Consider the following 24,631-nt stretch of genomic DNA (forward strand, 5'->3'; position numbering starts at 1 on the left):
AGTTTGTCTCACCCAGTAAAGAAACATGTTTACTTGAGAAAAGAATTAAAAACAAGTGGCGCTGGGCATGGCTAGAAGAAAGGGGACAAGACGGGAAGTTGGCGGAAATTTTTCCAAAAGGGCGGCGCTGGGATTCCTGTGGGGGGCGTTTGGTCGAAGGTAAACTTTACACCTTATAATCACAACAATACCAGTTTAGACTGAGCAACTTCCTAAAACTGTATTTCATAACATTAAATCATGCCTGGCTGCAACTGTATGGATGGCAGCTCTCCTTCTATTCAGTGTTTGTAGCTTTTGGCGCATCTCCGCTCCTGCTAGTAATAGCTTGACCGCATCAGGTCAGCGTTACATCGGCTGATGACGTTGCTGAGATTCACTTTGTCTGGTGTCTGATTTTCTAATATTTTATGTTTTATTGAGAGTTTTTGTACATATTTTTTGGCAGTTCTGTGATCATGTCAAAGCAGCAACTTATATTAAAAAGTGTTTTATTTCCGTCTGGATGCTGCCCGCTTCCATGGAAGGACAACAGAAAATCGCTCTTATAAACATGTAATTACTAAAATCACGATACCTTCACTTTATATCCCTCTGAAAAATGAACCCATTTAAATAAAGAAATCCCTCCATGGGTGAAACCACGATAGACAGCGTTCATTTTATAGCGTTAACACCGGAGCTGAAAGTGGTCCGGTATGAAACGGGTGTGATAGAACAACACAGCACTTTTAAATTTCAATAATCAGAATACCAACATTGTTTCTGTTGCTTTAAAAGCTTTATGTCAGTCTGCCTTTTCCCCATCGAGGTAAAAAAAAAACAAACAAAAAAAAACTAGGCGCACATTGCGCAAAACTCTGAAACAGGAGAAGCGAGGCATAAAACGAAGCAACGAACTAGATGTGAATTATGGCATAAAAACAGAATCCGGCGCTGAACAGTGTAAAATTAACACATGATGTGAAACATATGATGATACTCTGATGTCCCATTCTCCTGAAGGCAGCACAGAGCTGCACCACCAGAAATTGACAAACACTGAAGAGAAGAAGAGCTATGATTAATGTAGTTACAGTTCTATCCATGTTTTAATGTTGCAGAGCTCAGTCATTTTGCAAATAGTTCAAAGTTTAAACTGACATGTTGTACATCTTTTATCTGCTCATTTTGTGGAATATTTAACAACTAGAAAATGGCAAAGAACAAGAATATTTTTTCCACTCTGACTGGCTGCTGTTAGGCCTACCAATTTTAAGTTGAATGTTCATTGCATTTTTCGTAGACGCCTGTGAAAATAATTTCTATTCCCATGACTTTTTTGTTCTCTGGGAAATAATTTTTGATGATAAATACAGAAGCAAGTATAAAAATCAAAACAACTACAACAGTGATAGTAATATTAATGATAAAATAATGGTCAGTGCAAAGTAGCCTACAAATTCTTTGTTGGGGGCGGTGAGGGACCTGGATAAAGGATGGGGGGGCGCTGGGCCAAAAAAGGTTGAGAAACTGATTTAGTTGGTAATGTTGCATGTTCTAAATTACTTGCAAAAACATTGACTGAAAGGACTCTTATTTAATGTTGAGGGGTTTTTGCCTGTAAGGCAAACCTTTAGGGCACAGACATTTTATATTTTGTTTTGAGTTGAAATGTACTGAAGTCTTATTTAAGTTTGAATGTTTAGCTTGTTAATTGTATTGTTAGAAGCAATTGTTCACTATTCAAAGACACTTTTTATTAAACTGTGGCAATAGGAACGCTATAGTAAATTTCTATTATAACTATAAGTTTCAGGCTCAGGATTGTTTTTTACTTTAAGCCCTGGTTCAGACCCAACGAGATCTGAGGGGTGTCTGGTGCACATGCAAAGTCCATGTGGACACCAGTATAGGGTGATTTGAGAAGTCTCGCGTCAGGAAGTCTTACGGTGCAGGAAAACCTTTGACATGGTTAGATCAAAAAGACATCACAAAAATAGTGAATTAAAAAATTTAAAGGCCCTGTTTTAAGGAGATCCATGAATGATCACTTTTTCTAATTTTAATCCTGTTTTCTGTGGTGCGAATTTGTCCTAGTTAAGTCTTTTTTTGGGGGGTAAATGTGTTGTATTGCTGTAGGTACAAATACAGGTCAGCAGGTCATCAAAGTCGGTTCAGGTGGCACAAAAATGTCAAAGTATCTGACTTCAAAGTGCACAAGCGTCCAACCTGAGGCGTTTGACATGTGAAAGACGTTCTGTCTGAACACTTTGTCAGAGAACAATGGGGATCCTGAAATAAAGTGATTATGAATTGGAATTTTCCACAAACCATCTGAGGGTCACATCAAGCATGTAGGAGGTTTTCTGATCAGATGAGATCCCAAACCGTCTACACTATAAAGCACGGTGGTGGCAGCATCATCAGGTGGGGATGTTTGTTCTTTCTCATGGAAACTGGTGAAAGATCAGCAGATGACTGTAGCTGAGCACAGAAGACCTGAGACTAAACATCCAGCCAAAAGTATTCATGTTACAGTGGCCTAGTCAAAGTCCAGACTTGAAGCTGCCAGTGATTCTGGCAAGACTTGAACACTTCCACTCTCCACCCAACAGACTAATTCAGTTTTAGCCATTTAACAAGCTGGGCTGGAGCTGCAGCTTTTCAGCTGTTTATACGCTACACATTTTGAAACCCATCTCTCAGGTCTTGTTGAATTATTCTATTAATATTTGCCATAATCCTTTCTGTCCTTCCAGACAAAGCTACGACATCAGTATTGTTGCCCAGGTGGACCAGACCGGATCAAAGTCCAGCAACCTCCTGGACTTGAAGAACCCCTTTTTCAGGTGAGTTCCTCCCCTCACTGCAGCTGGTTGCCACGGTGCCCGTAGGACCACACACACTGATTGCTGTGTGTGTGTCTTTCATCTCCAACCATGTTTGTTTTTGTGTGCAGGTACACAGGCACAACCCCCAACCCCCCTCCTGGCTCACACTACACCTCCCCCTCTGAGAACATGTGGAACACAGGCGGCGCCGCCTACAGTATGAATCAGGGGATGGCTGTATCAGGTGAACACAGAACACTCAGATTAAAGCTGCCCCCCTCCACACCCTTTTCTGTCCGTCCTGCCCCTCCACCAGGCATGAGGCTATTTTAAGACTCTGGGCAGAACTTGAAACCCTCTCTCAGCTTTCTAGCTGAGTCTGAAGGGACAGCACTGCAGAGGTCCTCCCATCCAGCCAATTAGAAAACAATTTAACAGACTTAAAGCTGCAGTATGTAATTTTCATGAAAAATATGTTTTATACGTGTCAATCTTGTGTACTCTCTGCTAAATGTGGAGAAACAACTCACTATTCCAGGAAATCTGTTTATCTGCCGTCACTGGTAGCCATGCTAACTAGCCTTAGCATTCATGGCAGGATCTGCTGACGAAGAGGAAGTTGCAGCGTAGCAGAGATAATGGAAGGATGTGAGCAGTGCTTACACAGGGGTGATTAACAGCGCCACAGCACTCCTCCTGGCTCTGATTGGTTGTTTCTGACTGTGCTGTTTATTTCTGCAGTTATCACTGGGAAGAGGTGGAGCTTTACCTTTTCAGACGATCTGTCTCGTACTGTGCTGTCATGACATGGCAATAGTTTTAAGAAATATATAAAACATATTTTTATTAAGTTACATACCTCAGCTTTAATGTAGCAGACATTTTCTTGCTCTTGTCTTTGCAAATATACAAAGACAAGAGTTTGGTGTCATGATAAACACCAAACTCTTGGTATTTTTGACACCATGCCTTTGTGTAATATTACTTGTTTTTTTTTTCCCCCTCAGTTTTTCTGTAATCCAGTCAGATTTCATGTTTAAATTTGTTTCATATTTCTCTCCCACCATAAACTCCCTCAATTGGAATGCTTTGTGTACCTAGTCAGTCAGACTTACATCAACCTGACCCTAACTGACCTTTGACCGTTCAGGTCAGGCTATTGATCCTATATTGATCCACATTTTGGGAATAAGAAGGGATAATAATCTATCGGGATAATCCATGCATTCACTCTGAAGAGATTTTAATGAGAGCTTAAAGTGAGATGAAAGGAACCTTCCCAGTGATGGGGTTTTATAAATGGGTCTTTGCAGACATCCAGTCAGGCTCCAGTACTTTGCTCACTGTCATGGGGAGTAAAATGACACCAGATTTCATCTGCAGCATGATATTCATGGATTAAAGTCATTCAGCTCTTCCTGGAGGTTCAGTGCCTTGCTCAGGGGAACTTTGGCATGTGCTGAGAGGAAGCTGGAGTCGAAACCCAACCAGTCCATTACCAGACACACACTCTTCTATCAGGACCAGCCTCAGTCATATTGTGGATCATGCTGATGCTCTGGATGCTGCGGTCTCCCACTGAGTGCTTCCTGGCAGTTAGGCTGGACTTAAAGTTTTATTGTGATGTTTTGTTGCACTAAGATAACAAAAATAAATATTTCTTAATACTTTTTTAGGCAACAGAATGACTGTGACTGTATGAAGTGATCAAAGCCCCACAAACACAAATACTGCTTTTGAGAAACACCCATTTGTAATGAGCTTCTTTAGCTCAGCAGTTGCATAAAAAGTGATTTTTATCACATCTCCTCTGGTGAAAATTGAATGAAGTTGGATTCAGAATGATTTAATGCAGCTTTAATTCAGAGCTTCTGTTTGATAAATCTTTGTGAAGTCAGAACTGGGTGACCTTAGTGGTAGATGCTAACCGCTGTGTCTGCTCTGTCCATTAGGGATGCCAACAGCTTATGACCTCAGCACAGTCATTGGAAGCGGCCCAGCAGTGTCTCACAACAACCTCATCCCTCTAGGTAGGAGTCTGCCTCTCCGCTCCTCATGCAGGGAACCAGCAAAACAACAACTGCTTTTATCTGGGTGATGCTGTTATAAATAAACTCGCTGGTCCTGCTGAACTGAACACACAGCACTGTTGTTTTCACATCTGCTCATGTCTTTATTTTCAGAAAAGTGATCTGGTTCATTTCTTTTTTAACATACTAGAAGTGACTGAGATCAAATGTATGCAGTATGTAGCACACCCTCTGAATGATCAATTAAACTTCTAACATTTAACAATGAAACTGGAAAGTATTTTAAATATCTAAAATAAATACAACAAGCAGTAATATGGATTCTTAAGTCTCTGAAGCCTTTTGTCATCCAGTCTGCTGGAAAGAGACACAAAACAATCATGCAAATGGAAATATTGAGTTAGTTTTAATTCACCATTGATTAATTGGTTTACTGTGACAGGTTTAGTGATCAAAGTCACTTTAACTAGTTGAACTAGTTAATGTTTGGGACATTTTGCTCTGTTGAAGAACAGCAGCAGGTTCTAGCAGTACCGGTCCTGACCGGGCCCACAGGACATTCCATCATGTGCTAACTGATGCTACCAAGTTAGCTGAGGTAGTGGTGGGGTTTGAGTTGCTATAGTTACTACATAGCATTTTAGAAGCGAGAATTAATTCTTTAATCTGACTGCTGTCTCTGTCCCCTGTCTGTCTGTCCTCTCTGTCTGTCTCTGTCCCCTCTGTCTTTGTCCCCTCCCAGTAAACACAGGGATAGTGAACCACACCCACTCGAGGATGGGCTCCATCATGAGCACAGGAATAGTCCAAGGTAATCTGCCGTTCATACAGCGTCTCCTGAAGCCTGTTCCTCAGAAGTCATGAAGCCATTCTCTGCTCTCTGTTCCAGGGGCCACAACGGGCCAGTCGGGCCCCAGCAGCAGCGGTACCTACTATCCCATCACCAACCAGTTCACCATGGGGGGCGCTGCCATCTCCATGGCGTCCCCCATGGTCATCCCCAGCAACACCATGCATTATGGCAGTTAAAGTAAAGATCTTGTAAAGACATATCGGACCCTCTGTCCCTCCCCGCATGACAGGAACCTCCTCCTCCCCCCCTTCACCATCCACAACCAAAACCAGTAAACCAAAACTAGTACTGTGCTGGCGTCCCCTGCCCTGTCCATCCGTCCATGCCTGTGTTGCTGAAGACTGAGGCGTCCCAGTAGTCCTCCCTGTGGAGCTTCTCCAGTATCTACCGTTATCACAGTCCATCCACACACTGCTGCTGCTCTGCTCTGTTTTTAACTGTCGGGACCCCATAAGTTGTTGTCCTCACCATTCTGTCTAACCCCGACCCCCTCTGCCTTGGGCTTCTGTCTTCCTGTTTCCATGGTGACCCTCGTCTCCAGGCCCGCTCAGCAGAACGCAGACAGTCCCAGTCCAGTCCTCACCTCCAACTTGTTTTCCAATGACATTCAGCTTCAAGACCTTTAGGAGACGCATGCTGGTCACCTTCCATGCTGAGTGATGCTGTCAGACCGCTGAACATGAATGCTGTTAGCATTAACTCTCTGTGCTCTACCACATGACCAGTCTATAGAAGCTGACAGATCTACAGATGTTGTTTAAAACGATATGAGATGAAGCTGCTTCAAATGTTCGTCTGGACTCACCAGGCAGGAACTTCATATCTGTATCAAAGCTAAAAGATTTTCCATGGAGCAAAACCCACAGCAGTGTTTTTTATATATATCAGCCCTAATAATCTTCACTGTAGGAAGGCACAGGTTTCTTTACCTGCATTCTTTACTAGCAGCAGCAGGGGACAGTGTTCAATAACTGTTTTCATATAGACTCAAATGGCAGTTGATGCTTCTGGTTTTAAACTCTATGAAGATGAGCTATTAATAATCTGCTGATGGTGAACAGATAATCTAGAATGAAACCTTTATATAGGTGAATAGACTGTTTTGTGAAATATCACACAAACTGTTTCCACCTGTGGTGAGTGGGGCTGGATGGGCATACACTGCAAAAACATAAAGTCTAACCAAGCATCTTTGTCCAGTTTCTAGTGAAAATATTTTTGGCAGATTATTTCACTTATGGGAAAATGTCATGCTGTAAGTGAAATAATCTGTCAGTGGAACTATTACTTTAAAAAAAAAATCAATATTAAGGAATGATTGACTTAAAACAAGCTCGTATAGCTTGCTGAAAAGTTACTTTTAAGTTAATTTTGTTGTATTCAAGTTGTTTTCAAAAATATCTGTACTAGAAACTAGTCAAATATACTTGGTTAGACTTTGCTTTTGCAGCACAAGAGCCTGATGGGTTTGAGGATTAAGCTATGAAGTTGACCAAAAGTGACATGGGGCTGCAGTCAAATAGCCAGCTATATATATATATATATATATATATATACACATACACACACTTTGTATGCAAACAAGAGAGAAGAAGATGTTCTGCTTAAACACTCAGCATGAAAGGTGATGAATGTTTTGCTCTGCTGAAACATTTAGCCCAGCCTAAGCAGGGGCTGCTTCATCCTGGCTCGGTGTGAGGAATCAGCTGGAAGAACGGAGCATAAGGCAGCGGCCCCTGGAACCTCCTCTGTGTCCCCCACTTCACGTTTACCTGAGACTCAAGTGTCCGGGAGCCGGAGCTCCTCATCCGTTCACTTCCGTACGAGCATCAGCATATCATCGTCGTCTATAGCCTCCACTCACATCCACTTTTATCAGGAAAGGAAGGAGAGAGACTGACACTTTTATGCATTACTTCCAGTGTCACAACTGTTGGAACTTGATTTTGCAAGTTTTTAGGAGAGCTTAGGAAATGTCTCTTAGTAGGAACTATTTTTGTTGATTTGATTTTTTTGTTTGTTTTTTTTCCCTCTTTCACAAGAAAAGAAAAAAAGAAAAAAAAAAAAGAAATTAAATGTGGAGATGTTCCAACCCATCCTGGAATCCTGGAATGTTGTAGTACTTTAGTTCCTTCTTTCCTCTTTGTAATATAGACTGTGGACACAAGCGATGTTTTCCATGTGCTAGTTAGCCTGTAGTCATACTGTCCCTCTCATCATGGACTCATGCTCTCTGTATTCAAATGGTGGCATCCACTGTTGATCATGGAACAGTGTAAAGGATTACTGTCATTTGTGTGTGTTGACCAATGAGAAATAACATGTTTGACGCTGTCTGACACTGACTCTTCTGCTCAAGACGCGGCTTTAGAAAGTCCTAAAGGTTGCAGTGTTCTCCTCCACACTACAGGTAGATAACTGCCGTACTGTAACACCAAATCCAGTTTTTGTTCCAGTACTTAAAGCTATAAACTCTACAGTAATACAAATATTCCATGACTCAAAGGTGAGCGATGTTTTAAAACGAAATATTCACCAAGTGAAGGCTTGGTCATCAAAAGATCCATCAAAAGATGGATAATGATCTGAACCGTAGGGACCAACAATTTAGTCATTTCTACCAACTTGAACATGAAAATGAAACTCATAAGTTTACTTATACAGTTTTGAATTATGTTTTGCTTTTATAGGATTCAAATGAGTCATGATCATGGAGTCACGGACTTGCTGCCCCCATGTTCAGAACCACCTGCTAGTGGCTTGTTAAGACAGGTGATCTGACAGCAAGTCAGGGACTTGACAACCACATGATGTGGTTGTCAGGTCAACAGCAGTTCCTATGATAAACCTTCAGTAATCCAGTGAGCAGCAGTTATGTGAATGGAAGTACTGTTAGTGTTGGAATAGAATAAGCAGACTTCATCACTGAACACATGGGCTCTTCAGGCAGAGTGGCTACAGCAGCAGAAGGCCACACCACCTGCTGCTGAGACTCACTAAAATGAGACTCACTAAAACGGTTCGTAAACAGATGCTTCATAGAAAAAATGCCTGGTGTGATTCCTCAAAGAGTTTTTGTAGATTCCATTTGGCAGGAAGGCTCTCCTGTAGCGGTCTGTGTCACAGCAAATTTGAAAAAGCCTCCAACTGAAGCCAGTTTTTCTAGCAGTGACGAAGAGGATGCTCAATGGTTTCCATAATTACTTAATTTTCTGTAAAATCCTTCTTTGCATTGTCATCTGCAAAGGATCCACAGTCGTCCCCAGAACCAGAACTAGCCTTTATCAGGTCGTTGTCTTTTTTAGGTCCCTGGTTCTAATGCTGCTGCCCCAATAGATGACAATCTCAACAACAGACTGATGGAGATCTGCAGCATCTTACTTCAAACCTTGAAGGATCTTCGCTTCCACAAGTCCAGTCTGCTCTGTTCCTTCTTAGAGATGTTTTGTTGTTGCGTCTCTGGTCCAGTCTGTTTTCCAGATGAACATTGAGATATTTATATTCCTCAACCACCTCCACTTCTTCACCCATGATGGAAATGGGATTTGATCTAATCCAGTTTCTCCTTAAATCAACAGTTATCTTCTTTATTTTGTTTATTTTCAAGATATGATTGTTTCCACACCAAGCGCTCCACCAGATCTCTACTCAGATTCTTTTCCATCTCTGATGCACCTGACAACTGCAGGTTGAGTATTTGTCAGTCTGCAGTAACAATCCAGTAGCTTGCCATATTCAGTGTGTAAATGTGTGTGTGAAGGGGAATGACTGATTTCATTGTAAAGCATCTTGAAAAACAATATATGTCATTTCTGCTGATATAAGTCAGACTTGTGCTGGACATCTGAAGTGTATAGAATGAAGAATGGTGAGAGAACAGTCCCCTGTGCTGCTGCTCACATGGTTAGACAGGTTGCCTCACAAACTATGGTCTTCATTTCATGTAGTCATCACATACATTTTCCATTATGTTCTTGGGAATGTTGGACTAAGAAGTAGCTAGTATAATAAACTCAACAGGAATGCAGTTCCACCAGGTGATTGCTAATTGCTTCTGCTAGTCTGGAGGAGCTGAGTGAGGGGAGAAGGGTTCTCTGTGAGGCGGAAGCTCAGCTGGAGACTGAAGCTCAGGAGGATTTTTGTAGAAACTGCGTTTGTCCCCCCGTTCTCTTCCCCTCATGGCTGCAATGGGAGACTGAAGGATTTCTCAAACATGCATAAAAGAATCAAAGCAACATCCAGGTATGTTTTGATGAGGAAATTATTTGATATAAACATGATATAAAGTTCAACATTTAAATTTTACATAATACATCCCTTTATAAACAATCCCAGCCATTTATAAATGATTGATTCTAAACAAGTTTATCACCGTCGGTGAGCTGTTCCTCTGATGGCGGCTTCCAGCAGGATGATCCGTGTCTCAGAGTTCCAATCATCTCTGACTTCATCAACATACCAGTGACTTTGCTCTGATAACCTCCACTGTCATCACATCGATCCAACGGCACCTTCGGAATGCTGGGCACATTTGTCGTCATAAATGTTCCTAGAGTGTTTCATGCATGTCTGAGAAATCCTTGAGTCTCCCATGGCAACGATTCATGGGGCCTAAATGCTTGCTCTCACTCAGCACCGCCTATTTAACCAAAGCTCCTCCTTGAAGCTGCAGTCTCGGACTTCCACCTTATATAGCATATCTCCTCCAGACTAGTGGCAGCAGCAATTAGTGAACACCTTGTGTAACTGGAGTCTGCTGAGATCTGAACTATTTCTCTTTCCAACTCTCCTAAAAATGGCTGTAAATGGCATTATGGAGTGGTTTTGTTATGACATGCTGAAGGACTGCTGGAAAGAGAAGGAACTTTTTAAGAGGCAGAGGTCAATTTCAAGGCATCAAATTGTGAAGACATTTCTTTTAAGTCATTTTTGATATACTCTGCATTTGAATAACTGAAGTAACTTATTTTATTGTACTATAAGATGGCAATCTAATGGAGAAATAGAATAGATTTTATTTATAAAGCCCTTTATATCTTCAGATGTACATAATACATCTGAAAGGGGACTTTCACAATCAGAATATTGATTGTAATTTATAAAAAGAAAGGTCTAATCTGATTTTAAATCAGAAAGTGAGAGAATATAGTTGGAGTATGGCCGGGAGAATAGTCCCAGGATGTGGCACTAAACCCAGCAGAGGTGTTTTATTTTAGATGGAGAGATAGAGGAGGGCAGATGGTGTCGGGGGCTGGGAGAACAAGCCCCTCCCCTCCCCTCCCTTCCCCGGTGCTCCCCTGGCAGTTAGGGACTCAGACTCAGACTCACACTCAGTACCAACACGCCTCAGTCCCGCAGCGGTACACGCTGTCCTGCTGGAGCTCATCACCGGTAAGTACTCAGCTGCTCTGCGCTGGTAGCCGCACGAGACGCTCGGATGGACCAGGTCTCTGCCGCGTGGCGTTGATGTTTGTGCACGCGCTCAGGAACACTCCTAGCATCTGGTCAGCGGGGCTGGGGCGTCCACGGCGCGAGCGCGGTTTTGCCCGTCCCCGCATCTGTGTGAGTGGGACATATCCTGCCCGTACATATTCCTGTCAGCCCGGCTGGCCCGCATTAATATTAATGTGTTCCGGATGAACCGGCAGGATCCAGTCAGAACCAGATTTGAACGCGCTCAGTCATTAGAAGGAGTTTTCTCAACAGCATCTTTAACAAGTTTCAGAGCCGCAATGATGTGGATTTAGCCTGGGGGGAGAAAGTAGAGGGCGTGAGACTATAGTGGGGATAAATGAACAGATTTAACTAGATTCAGCCTGCTCTGATCCCAACACAAACCTACTAGTAACGCTGTGTTTTAACATTTAGCTTTTTTCCCCTGTCTTTTTTAATGTCTTTGCTAATCAGGTGTTTGTGGCTCCAGGTCCTGTGCTGTTCCATCCTGAACTTCTGGCTGTCTGACGCCTTCAGGGCATCTGGTAAGAAATTCAAACGCACAGCTCATTTCTAGGTGCTTGGACGGACACAAGAGGCACTGCAGGTTCACAACAATGCACCTGTGATACGCTGGACAGCTTACATCAGTGTTTCCCAGCCCTGGTCCTCAAGGCACACTGCCCTGCATGTTTTAGATATACTGTATCTCTGCTTTAATATGCCTGATTCAGGTGATTGCAGTTTATTAAACACTTGTCAATTGAAATCACCTGTGCTAAAGCAAGGTAACACCTAAAACATGCAGGGCAGTGTGCCTTGAGGACCAGGGCTGGGAAACACTGGCTTACATAATCACTCCTTACTGACCTCCTTTACCAGTCAACTTCTGTTACCTGGTTGATGTTGAAGAACAGAAACATGCAGATAAAAGAACTCTGTAATCAGTCTTATTTTATCTCTTACTCACAAATACACTGGAGTCTGTTCTGCAGCCATAAACCTTTATCACATACTACAGGCCTTCTCATTCATTCATTCATTCATTCATTCATTCAATCATTCATTTGTTAATGCTGACCATTTACAGATCGATCTCGCTAAACGTAATTATCAACTAAGTTATTTTACATGTTTATTTCTGTTAATTTAGATTAATATGGCTTCCAAAAAATCAAAGCCAAATTAAATTTTCGAAAAATTTGAATATTTCCTTTAAAAATAAGGAATTTCTTTGCTTTATTTTTTTTCTGACATGCTCAGTTGTGGTCTAAAGAGCAAAGGGAGGACTGGTAGTATTTGACAGCAGCTCATCGCTAAAGAAGCTTGATGTTCACAGTTCTGTGCTCAGTCATATTCATGGAAAAATTAGTGGAAGGAAAAAGTGTCAGGAAAAGATGAACAAGAAAAGGTGATCACTGCAGCCTTGAGAAAACATGGACTGCAGCTGGAGTCAGAGCTCCAAGAGTCTACACACAGCTGTCCAGGACCCGAACCGGACCTCACCGGACCTCACCGGACCTCACCGGACCAGAACCAGATCAATCTTAAAAGGAAAACCTTTATTATGTTTTAGTAATAAAGGTGTAATAAAGATTGCTCGCCAAAAATCATTGATAACTTTCTTGGTAGTCGATGGAAAAATGATTAAAATAATGAAATTATTTTAATCTAAACTTTAATAAATTTCATAAATGTGTTATTAGGTAACTTGAACCCTTTACCTTTTTATATTGATACTTGCTGTAAAAAATGTTGTATAAATGGATTACAGTGATTTTAGTATTCAGCTATATGCAGTGTTATACTCAGTAGAGTTCTAAGATTTCAGTTTCAGATCTACAGTTTTATTAATATCTTGCTTTTTTTTAACCTTCAGTGACATTTCTGTCTCAGTCGCAACGTAAATGAATCCAGTAGTTCAAGGCTGCGCGGTCTACCAGCTGTAGCGTTCAATAACACCGCGCTGCAGCTGGGATTATGCAACAGTTTTCTCGTCGATGCAGTTTCAGCTCATCAAGGGCAGGCCACTTTAGACTGGAGCAGACCAGTTTTAGTTAAGCTTCATCATCAACATGTTGATACACGGCCTTCAAACATATCGTAAGCTCCTGTCAGAGAGGTTAAAGAAAGTACAACTATACATCAACATGAACATTATGACTTCTGACAGAAGTTAATCTTGTTACTATGGTATCTGTCTGAAATAATCACAGAAACAGCTCTGAACACTGATTAGACAATCAGATACAGATATGAGTTTATTAAGCACACACAACCTGGAAACCTCAAATTCTTCTTTGCTTCTTGTTTGCTGTATTTAATCGTAAACATTTAGAGACATGAAGCAGGATGTCTGCGTTAGCAGGTCGGAGGTCAAAGAAATCTGCCAGTGTAGTGTGATCTGTGTGTAGACGTTATTAGACACGTTCCTCCAGCTCCGACCGCCCATGTATCAGTTGCATGACCTCAGGACACACTCTGTTGAGTCTAATGTAATAAAGTTATCAGCATGAGGCTGAAATCCTGTTGATGCAGAACAACCTGAAAGCAAAGAGAGCTGCTCTGGAAAATGAACGGATTATATAAAACATGCTCTAAGAACACTCCAGCTCAGCTGATTCTTGGTTAGTTTTTCCTTGTACACAATGAAGCTTATACAGACCCCCTTTTTGCCTGGAGTGTTGCCATGGTGACAGGTTGGCACTTCCTGACTTACTTCTCACTGTGGAATAGCAATGAGTGAGGGCATAAGGGGTAGTCAATGGTAGTCGCATGATACACAAAAGACACCTAAATTCTGCTCCAGAATATCAGTGAAATGTTAAAGTGTTTGAGCTCTGATCTCATCTCAGTGATCATCATTTATGTGCAATTTAAAAAGAATACTTCAGGAAGCCCAAACGGAAAATACGGGCTCCGAACAACACTTCTGGTGTTATCAGTACATTACAGAGTCTTTCAATATAATATTAGATTTAAAAGATTCGAGCAAGAATATTTAGAGGTGATACAGCTGTCACTCCATTCCAACACACTTTACACAACACATGTTGTGTAAAGGTTATGAATGGAAATCCTTTGGAGACTGAGCATCAGAAGAACGTTATGTAACAGAGATGTCTTTATGTCCTTTGTGTGAAGGCAACTTGGGCAGAAAACATAAAGGACATAAAATGTTGAGATTATGCTGACATGAAATCAAGGAAAAAACTAAGATGAGAAAGTTGTTCCTGATCTCAGATGTTTACAAATGTCAAAAACATCAAGTCTAGTTTTCTCTAAAAGTTATTTACAAGATGCTGGATGACCTGTTTATAGCTTCTGTTAGCCAACAATCCGTTGTCTGTGACCTCAGGGGTAAAAGAAAAGTTCAAAACCTAAATATTATCAAAACAACATTCCCAAAATGTATTGAAAATAAGTTGCATATGAGAAAATTGAGATGAATCAAAAATGACATTAAATATTGGGATGATAATTTGATGTAAATCCTAACAATGTTTTTAGGAATAAAACATTGCATTTGTTGTTCTGTTAAACCACCCTAAGACTGAGGATTTATCCTGAGTCTGTGACAACTTCCATCAGAATCCTTTCAGACATTTGGTGAAATAAGCCTCATCTAACTAAAGTCCCCAGTAGAGTTTGACATTTGGCAAAGTTGTTTAAAATAAAAAAAGCAACTTTCATCCAATTATCTGTTGCTATATTTAGATACGCCCAGTTAACCTTTTAGCTAGCCGCAGCAAAAACTAAGGTTTTAATTCTTACACACACACACACATTTGTTTTTTTGTGGCACTAGTGGCCTTTATTCAACAATAGCCAGACAGGAAGAAGGGCAGAGAGAAGGAGGAGATGTGCAGCGGACGAGGCTGGGAATTGAACCAGGGACCGCTGGGTAGAGCGTAGCCTCTGCTCTAGCGCTCCAATTCACTTTTGAGGTCATGAGTTAAAAGTTACAATCCTTGATAATAGCACCACCTATTGGTTAGGACTTATAATAGTTTCCCCAGCGGTTCATTACTGTTACTGCAGTAACTTAATGGTTAGCTTTTAATGTTTTCCAGAGCGTCTGGTCTGTCTCTCAATATTGATAAATGTGTTCATTCAGGCTCTGATTACAGTTACAGTTGTCTCCATTACAGTTGAGTCTGAATTTAAATATCTGGGAATATTGATTTGAAAAAATGCTATTAGAAGAGAGTAGGAAAACATTGGAAGAATCTTGGATAGCATGAAGAGGTCCTTGAGCCGTTTGGTTAACTAGACATCTGACTGTTTTTGGATGGACTCTTCTATCCTAAGCTGAAGGATTGTCCAAATAAATTTCTCCATGCCATTCTGCTTTTATCGCTGACAAAAATATTAGGAAAGCCAATTTAATAATCTTTCAATTATCTGGAGGAACAAAACTGACGATTTACGACGATCTCATCTTACTAAAGATTATGATAAGGGTAGAATTAGGAATTTTATTTAGAATAAATTGGCTGAAGACCTATTAGTCTCTTTCCAACTCAATGTGGTTTCATGTCCCTAAAGTCATATTTAATAAGCTTGGTGACTTGGATTTCTTGCTTTAATGTGATTTTGTATTAACTAAAATTCCTATTTCACTGCCTTAACTTTCATAAACAAGTTTTGCATTTTTGGAAATTATATTTGCCCACAATTTTACCCCACATGGATCCCTATTGTGGAATAACAGATCAATGTTGGTAAATAGAAAATCCATTTTTAAAACTGACCGGTATGAAAAAGGTATTGTATTTGTCACTGACTTAATGGACAATAATGGTGTTAAACCGTAGAGAATTTACCAACAAATGTAATCTGAACTGTGCTTGTTATGAAAATCTAAAAATATGCAAAGCTATTCCTGTAGCTCTTATTCATCTTATCCAAAACATCTTAAGATATTCTAATGTTTCTTCATCCTTACCCAAACTGAAAATTGGAGACTGTACTCTGACTGATGGGAAGTGCAATGATGTTGTACTAGTGACTACCTTCAAATCTAAATTGTTTATTGATTACACTAATGTTATCTTGGTAACAACAAATTTGTCTATAATTGAGAAGGCATTCTCAAATGGCCAGTTTCACCAAAGAGACTCACTTCAAAATCTCTCACAATATTTACCCAGTGACTGACTTTTTGCACAAAAGATTTAAATCTGATCCAGCATGTTGTGGCTTTTGTGAGAATCCCTTAATCATCTCTTATTTTTTCTTGTCTCTTTTCTTGTAAACAGTGGAGAGACATTAAGAATTGGTTGTCCCTTAATATTAAGGACATCCTAGAGATTACCATCACCCATATATTATACTGTGTTGACCTTGATAGCCAAATATCTGACGTGGTAAATATTATCTTCTTGTTAAATATCATATACACTGCTGTAAATGGAGAGGTTCTACTACTTGTTTTGATTTTTTTCTTGATCAATTTAAACTGTATTACACCTCACTGAAACATTTGAAATCCGTGTATGCAAAAACTAACTGCCAATATCTCTATTTTCTTTTTGTTTTAAATCTTGTTCTATTTTTATCATTTGCCTTACTGTTACATCCGTGTCTTTTATAGTCTTAGCCCAATGTTTTGTTTTGTTTTTTCCCTATCTATGTTCCAATGTTCTTTTTACCTCAACAAGTCATTGTATACTGTTTGTTTAATATTAATAATAATAATTTAAAAAAAACGACATGGTTGGCGTGGTTAGCTCTCTACAGGGCAGAATTCCTAACATAAATACGAAATTATTTGCAAATTTGACCAAGAAATAAATATTCTGCCATGGCAACCATTGAAAGTGTGCTTCTTGAAGATGATGACCAGGCCAAGTACGCCGCCTGACCAGCAGCCGTCAGTAAACTGTGGTTGTTTGAACATGTGAGGGCCCAGCCGTAGATCTGTCATTCTTCTGATTGTTCTGGAGCCAGGACTGTCAGCTGTCTGTGCCATAGAGTGCACAGGGAAATGTGGCGCAGCATAATCTCCTCTACTGAAAAGCTCTGTTGATGTTTTTTGTTGTCACATTGCTAATTTAAAAAAAAGTTGTGAATTCAGAAAATAAAACCATTTCCTTTTGTGCTGAAAACGGAGCCAGCAGTGCCTGGAGTTTAAACAAATCAAACACTTTAATGTTTGATTAAAGTGTTTTGGATAAAGTCCATCCATTTAAAGTTGCTTTAAATGGCTGGGGTTGAGTTTCTTATCCAGATCGCTTTTCCTTATTCCTTAAATTACTAATTATTGATATTAATTAAGCTAATATGTTTTTTCAGGAGCAGGACTTGTGCAGGGACATTTAAGACGGTTGGAACCAGGAACTCTTAAATCAGCTGGTAAGTTATTCTAAGTCAAAATCTACCCGTATTAGCATGGACTACTGCGTTTTCAGATCATCAAACTAATGCTAATCAACCAGACATAGATAACCTGAGTAAATAGCTCTGAAATTAGAATTTTATTTATTCAAGAACAAAGACTTAGAGGGGAAAAACTAACCTTGAAAACTTAACTTGAAAAACAAGTTGCACCATAAATGTTTGTGCTACAACTACCATCAAGCGATGAATCATTCACATCACTATGAAGGATGTTTGTGCCATTCTTCTTGTAGCCAGTCAGATGGGAGTGTGCTTTGACTCACTGTCCCTCTGCCAGACATGATCCTTCATGATTCTTCTGGTTCAGAGCAGACTTCCTGTGAAGTTGTTCAGGAGTTGAAGCTGCCAGCAGCTCCAGATCATTATAATGTCACTTCCATGTCTGACTCAGTGTAATGTAGTTTTCCTGAAACACTGGGCCTGTTCTACACCAGACATACAGAGGTGCACACCTCCAAGAAAGTTCACATTTTGTCTCAGGAGAATATTTACCCAGAAGTGCTGGAAACAAACCATGTTTTTTTTTTTTTTTTGTAACTGTAAAACGGTTCCTGTGTTCTGTTGGGTCAGTGGTGGTTTTGGCTCTGAAATGGAATTGGATCCTGAACTTAGCTGAGGTGCTTTGGTATGGGTGAATTCTTCTGCCATAAATGGAAGCACACCTTTTCTGTTTGAAAGCAGGACTTCATGTCTTTCTTCTTGTAATTTCTAATGCTTGTACTCAACACTGTGCTTTGTCAAACATTTCTCCTTGTAGAGAATTATCTGTTCTCGATGTGAGGTTGAAGAAGAGTCAGTGAGTTGAATTCATGAATTACATTTCTTAATGCCAAAATACAGCTGGTCCATTTCACATGTTACTTTGAGGATCTAGCAAGACAAAATGGCACCGCAGAAGGGGTTGTGATCTCCTAAGCTACGCCCCAAAGAGGGCGTTCCCTAGTGTGTCATTTCCTCTAACCCGAGCTCTCATTTGCATTTCCTAACATATAATTTCCTTTAGGTTTAGCTTAGCAACTAGCTAACAGAGATGGAAGGAAACACAGAATTATTTATTCTCAACAGCACCCAAAACTTGCCTCTGCTAAATATCCACCAGTAGTAGTACACTGCTGGCGGATATTTAGTAGCCACACAGGCATTCCCACGAGAAGAAAACAAGCACACCCAGTATAACATTTTCATTCTATTGGCTGAGAGGTTGCCAGGCGACAATACTTTTTTTATTCTAGTGCGAGCAGAAAAGAATTTTCAAGAGAGCAGAGAGGTTAGCAAGCAGAGATTTGATCTGAGCAGAGAGACGTTTTGAGCGTGAGGAGGCTGCTGAGGAAGCCTCTGAGAAGCTTCATCATGTGGAAGCTGCAGACCTGTGGTCAGTTGCAGACCTGAGGTCAGTTGCAGACCTGGGGTCATCCAGTGGTTCTGCTTCCCCTAGGCTGTTCTGGTGTCGGGTCAGGCCATCTGTGTAGCAGATGGAACTCGCTCCAAACTGGGTCATACAGTTGGATTATAAATCCAGGCACTGCAGCAAATGTAGAGTATCAGAATAAATCATATTGTAATGTCTCATGATGGTGTTGATTTGAGGCTCTATTTTCTTTATTTCAGGACATGGAAGAGGCCAGCTGATCTTTTTAGCATTAAATATATTTTCCTTCACCATTGTTAAAATTTGCTTCAGTAATTATCTTGGGCTGATGAACAAACCAAATTCACATTTCTTCCTGTATCATTATCTTATTTAATTTGTAAGACTCAAAGTTTTTCCTTATGAAATACTAATCTGTCATCCCTCCATCAGCTGAGGGCCTCTCCTCCTCCTCTTTTTCCTCCTCATTCTCCTCCTCCTGCTGCTGCTGCTGCTGTGGAACCAGAGTAAAACTAGCTGAAGTAAAATACAAAACTGTTGCTCGGACAAAGAAGGAATCAGTATAGTAGTCGGAGAGCTCAGTCCATCAGGTTAAAAACTGGTGAACAGTTCTTAACCTGATAGATGTCCTGGAAGCATATAAAACCCATGGAGATCTGTCGCTTCGAGCTGTTTCTCCCTGGCTGTGTTTACATTATATAGATTTTAAAATGCAGCCATAAACTCATTTGTACAGACAGACTTTTAATTTAGTCAATGTTACGTTAGATGTGTTTTCCTACATGTTTTGTGAGGCACTTTGTGATTTTTATCTGTGAAAGGTGCTATACAAATAACATTTTACTTACTTACGTTGCTTCTCTGCTTTAGTTAAATGCCCCATAATGCTTCACTCCATTACTGCCACTGTCACAAATATGACATGGCCAGCCCCCCTGTCCAGCAATAAGATGGAAACAAACATCGGTTGTTTATTTTTGCCCAGTTTTACTGTATTTATCAGACCGATGTATCTGTAGTAAACATGTCTCCAGAGTACCAGCCTGGTTAACTGAATGAGGTTCCTACAGTTAAACATTCAGACCACATGCATGCAGTGGGCTGTATGTTCTACATCCGGGTGGCAGAGACTGTGAAGTCTCTGAACTGGAGGGAGAAGCATAGTGTGGACAGAGTGCAGCAGAAACAGGATGGAACTGACCATCAGACCTCTGTCAGGTTACATGAGGAGAAGATCTGATGCGTTTCATGAAGACGCACCTATCAAGACGCAGCCTCTCCCAGCATGTGGAGCAGGGTTCCTGGGTTTCAAATCAGAACTTTGTGTTCTGATTTTAGTTCCTAACAGTTCAAACTCCCAGCCTCCCCAAATCCCCCCCGCCCCCCCTCCATCACTTTATGCACCCCCCTTCTGTTGCAGCCTTCCACCCTCCTCCTCCCCCTCCCAGGCTCATAGATGCAGTCTTGTGTAACTCGACCCAAACCAGTTTGATCCAGTTCATGAGTTGTTGCCAAGAGACCGTCTGGGTGTGAATGCATGTGTGTCTATGGTGTTTTTGTTGTTGTCTTTTTTTGGCGTGCGGGCATGCGTGCGTGCGGGTGTGCGTGCGGGCGAGCGTGCGCGTGTGCGTGCATGTGCATGTGTGTCTGAAGGGCCGGGTTTTCTGTTGTATGTGAAGGCAGTTAACTGGAATGTTCCTGTTCCTGCAGCCTGCGTTACGTAAGAGCTGAAGAGTGAGGAGAAGGAGCAGACAGCCATGTCTCTGTATCATTCTTCCTGTTTACTGGAGGCAGATCAGAAGTTGGAGGTTCTGGTTCTGTTGTTGTTCTGGTGGAGATCTGTGTGCCACTCCAAGTTGCCCTCATCTCGACATCTCTGCCCTTAAACATCAGCGCCCCACGCAGCTTTAATATCAGCAGGTTTTACAGAACCAATACTTTTAATTTTAACATGATCAAGATCATGGACTGTGAACATATGAATGTTTGCCAGGACATTGTTTGAGCAACAGGAAGTAGATATTAGTTTGCCAGCCAATTGATGGATCACTCACATAGTAAAGATTTGACACATGACCTCCTGATTGGCTGTAATTGGAGGAGCCGGCTGGCTGCTGGTCGCTCTCCTCAGCCGGCCCGTGGCCAATCACAGAGCTCTGTCACTTCTCATTTTTCCTGCTCACTCTTTGCTCTGACTCAACTCCTCATCACTTGATTTGAAGCATCGTTCTGTCTGTGGCGGTCTGCAGGTGCCTGAGTGAAGTCAGTCGCTGAGCGCCGTGTCAGCCGCTGTCGCTCTCCGCTCTGTGGCTGTCTGGTCATGGCGAGCTGCTTGATCGGCCGTCAGCTGTCTCTCTGCGTGCAGAAGAACTTATGGCTCAGCGCTGCAGGTAAGCCCAAGACAACAACCCATCACCCACTCTTTGGTTCTAACGTTTTTTGTTTTTTAACAAGGACAAAATACATAAAAGACTAAAAATACCACTTTTTATATAAAATTTGGATTTTAAAAACAAAATGTACAGACCTCTACACATCTACAAAATAATATGCAAAAACAAAAAAAATCTAGAATTTTTTTTCTAGATTTTTGTCAGTAACTGTTATTACTGACAATTATTGTGTCAGTAATAACTGACACAAATTTAAAGTGTCAGTTATTACACTTTAAATTTTAAGTGCACATTTCTAGATAGATTTGTTTTATATATTTGTTAATGTCTGTTTTCTGTCTTTGAACAAGTCATTTATATATGTGTAATTTTGAATTGTTGCAATACAGTTGCAAGGTGTTATGTAATATTATTAATTTACTGAAGAGAGTATCTCAGATTGGCACTGAAGATTTCTCAGTAAATGTCTGCATATTATATTTTTATATATAAATGTTATATTCTAATATGCAAAATAAAGCAATTTCACTAAAGTATTGAGGAACAGAAAATGATGGTAATACTGATAAGGCATGATTTGAAGCTAATTAAAGCTGATGAAATATTAGGTCTGTCAGGCCCTCATTTAGGCATTTTTACAAGATGGAGAGCAGTTTTCATAATAAAATAAGATGATTACTGTAAGATAATAACTTTCTACTAACTCTTCTTCTGCCTCTCTTTTACATGATGTTGTGTTCCGTCCTTGTTTGTGTGCCACTGGGCCTTGATGAGTGCAGTAGTCCTCTTTCTGGAATTGAATCCCACTACCGTCCTGTCACATGTTGATGTGCACCTCGGCAAGGCACTTAGCCTCAACTTACCTACTAATCTGCATATTGGTGCATGTGTTGGATGTGGTTGTAGTGTAAAGCGCTTTGATTGGTCAGTATAATTCAGTCCATGAACCACTGAAATAGTCAGATTAATGTAGAATCTTCAGTAAGCTTCAGCCTCTGAGTCCTGGATGTGTTCAACAGTTCACGGAATGATCTGTGTGAATGTTTGACTGACCTCAGGATGTGCTTATCAAACAGAGCGATGTGTCATTGGCCAGCTGTGCTGAAGTCCAACACTCTGAACTAGAATAAGACTCAGTGACAATAAAGCAATGTGTGCCGGAGGACTGAGCTGGTTTAAACCGCTTCCTTTAGTTCCAGTGAGGAACTGCCAACTCAGCTGACAAATTAACAGATTACGAGAAGCAAAGTTTGTCCTGCTTCTCTGAGATCCGGCCGACCTCTGGATATAAACTCCATTTATGGACTCACCATCACAGGGTGAACTCTGACCCTTCTCAGAGTTCAGCCTCAAAGAACTATTTGTTCCAATCAAATTCTAGTTAAAGCATGTCAGAAAAGTACGAGGTGTTGTTTTCTACTTCTGTGACAGTGTGGTCTTTAGTTCTGATATACTGGATTCCAGATGTGCATGGTGTGTGCTTTGCATTTAAAGAAGGTCACATTTCCATTTAGTTCTCCTTACGTTAAACTGAAGACTTGGATTGAACAACACAGAGAGATTCTTTAAAGGGTCAGAGAAACATGAGAAAAATGAGATCATAGGTCAGACAAGGTATTTACATAACTCCAGATCATATAGAGGATGGTGGTGGGAGTTTGCCCTGCATTCGGTTTGTCTCTGCGCTCCAAGACACTTCACCCACCTCACCTGCTGGTGATTGTCAGAAGGGCCAATGGTGCAAAATGGCAGCCTCACTTCTGCTGATCTTAATTTGAGACATAAATTTATAAATAAAATTGATTATTACTATATGGAATAATGTTGGTGGATGCTGCATCAGACTCTGTTGGTTTAAATCTCTGTACTGCCTCCCTGTGTACTCTGTTTTCATAAAATCCTGTTAAAATATTTTGAATGGGAAGTATGTGTTTTACAGGCACATAGTGCCGTTTTATAGCACAGTCATGTAACAATGTCACCTTAAGTTGTTATATATATATAAAATATGACTTTAAAAAATGTACTGTGTAATTGATTGACTTTAAATTGGGCCTCTGTCTCTTTAAAAACTCCTGCTCTATCTGAAACTCCGCCTTAACAAAGTCATCACAACATGGCTCCTCTATCTAATTCAATTCAATTCAAAAATACTTTATTGATCCTAAAGGGAAATGAAATGTTTTGAAACTCATTAATTCAAAGTCTTCAAAGAGTGGTTGTAGATAGTGATGGCTGTTAGTAGGAAAGATCTCCTGTAGCACTCTGTCTTACAGCAAATATGACTGAAGATACTCTGTTTTCCCAAGACAGTCTCATGAACGTTTTTACCAGCGTTTCACTGAGAAGTTACTTGGTGGAACTGCAGATGCTCAGTTCCACCAGGTGTTTGCTAATTGCTGCTGGCTAGTTTGAAGGAGCTGAGTGGGGCAGGGCTGCTCTGTGAGGTGGAGGCTTGAAAACTGCAGCTCAGAGGAGGAGCTTCATTCTCAAAGGTGGAGCTAAGTCCACCCAGGTGTTTTGCACAACTTAATGGTTACCATGGAGATTAAGAGATTTCTCAAACATGTCTGAAAGAATCAAGGGAACACTTCAGAGGGAATAGCAATATTACATGATATAAAGCTAAAAAAAAAAAGTTGAATTTGCATAATTCAGCCCTTTAACTAGTCATAACCTTTCTACCAGGAAAAGCTGACGAAGCTGCCTACCTTCACATCATTAGCTGAAGCTCAGAGAGTAAAGTGACATTTGTTAGGTAAAGCAGTTGGTAAAGTTGGCCTGGCAGTGTCACATTAAAGGAGCAGCCGGCTGTTTATCTGTACACCTGATTGATGCCAACATTTGGGGGCCATAACGATCTACATTAACCTTGAAGTTATTCTACTTTAACTTTAGTGTGGATACATGAACATAGAGTGTCTCTGTTCTTGTATTTGTTCATTCATTCTCTTTAATGTGTTTCCATCAGGGTGCCGGTACGTCAGTAAGGCAGCAGCGAAGACGCAGGTGGAGTACGACTATGATGGACCCTTAATGAAAACTACAGTTCCTGGGCCCCGATCACAAGTAATGTAACCTTGCACAATGTTACAGAAGCAAAAACAGCAAATCACATGAAAACATTCAAAAACAGTTTCTCCCTCAGGTCATATGGAGTGTTTCAAACCTTGCTTTGTTTTCTTTTATCTTAGGAGCTGACAAAACAACTGGGAGACATTCAGGTGAGTGGGAATATTTCTGTGTGTCAGGCCTTTTATTTGATATATTGTAAGGCCCAATTTCACTTTGTGGGGACCCACTGCTTCTTATGGGGCCCAAAGGTAGTTTCCCATAAG

At 40.7% G+C, this 24,631-nt stretch overlaps 2 protein-coding genes across 2 annotated transcripts in view; both read left to right on the top strand.

The window, feature by feature from the left end:
• carm1 (coactivator-associated arginine methyltransferase 1) overlaps window positions 1-8,035 on the top strand; it is a 32,929-nt gene extending 24,894 nt beyond the window's left edge. Inside the window, exons 12-16 of the mRNA XM_008415066.3 lie at window positions 2,742-2,831; window positions 2,942-3,057; window positions 4,766-4,843; window positions 5,586-5,654; window positions 5,733-8,035. Coding sequence (XP_008413288.2) covers window positions 2,742-2,831; window positions 2,942-3,057; window positions 4,766-4,843; window positions 5,586-5,654; window positions 5,733-5,872 — 493 coding nt within the window. The 3' untranslated portion in view covers window positions 5,873-8,035. The remainder of the gene's footprint in view (window positions 1-2,741; window positions 2,832-2,941; window positions 3,058-4,765; window positions 4,844-5,585; window positions 5,655-5,732) is intronic.
• Window positions 8,036-10,933: 2,898 nt separating this feature from the next.
• The window catches only part of abat (4-aminobutyrate aminotransferase), a 31,554-nt gene continuing 17,856 nt past the window's right edge, over window positions 10,934-24,631 (top strand). Inside the window, exons 1-6 of the mRNA XM_008415065.3 lie at window positions 10,934-11,087; window positions 11,620-11,674; window positions 17,427-17,486; window positions 21,150-21,290; window positions 24,265-24,362; window positions 24,488-24,517. Coding sequence (XP_008413287.1) covers window positions 21,221-21,290; window positions 24,265-24,362; window positions 24,488-24,517 — 198 coding nt within the window. The 5' untranslated portion in view covers window positions 10,934-11,087; window positions 11,620-11,674; window positions 17,427-17,486; window positions 21,150-21,220. The remainder of the gene's footprint in view (window positions 11,088-11,619; window positions 11,675-17,426; window positions 17,487-21,149; window positions 21,291-24,264; window positions 24,363-24,487; window positions 24,518-24,631) is intronic.

The sequence above is a fragment of the Poecilia reticulata genome, chromosome 8 (genome assembly GCF_904066995.2).
Source record: "Poecilia reticulata chromosome 8, P_reticulata-male-v2, whole genome shotgun sequence".
In the NCBI taxonomy this organism is placed as follows: domain Eukaryota; kingdom Metazoa; phylum Chordata; class Actinopteri; order Cyprinodontiformes; family Poeciliidae; genus Poecilia; species Poecilia reticulata.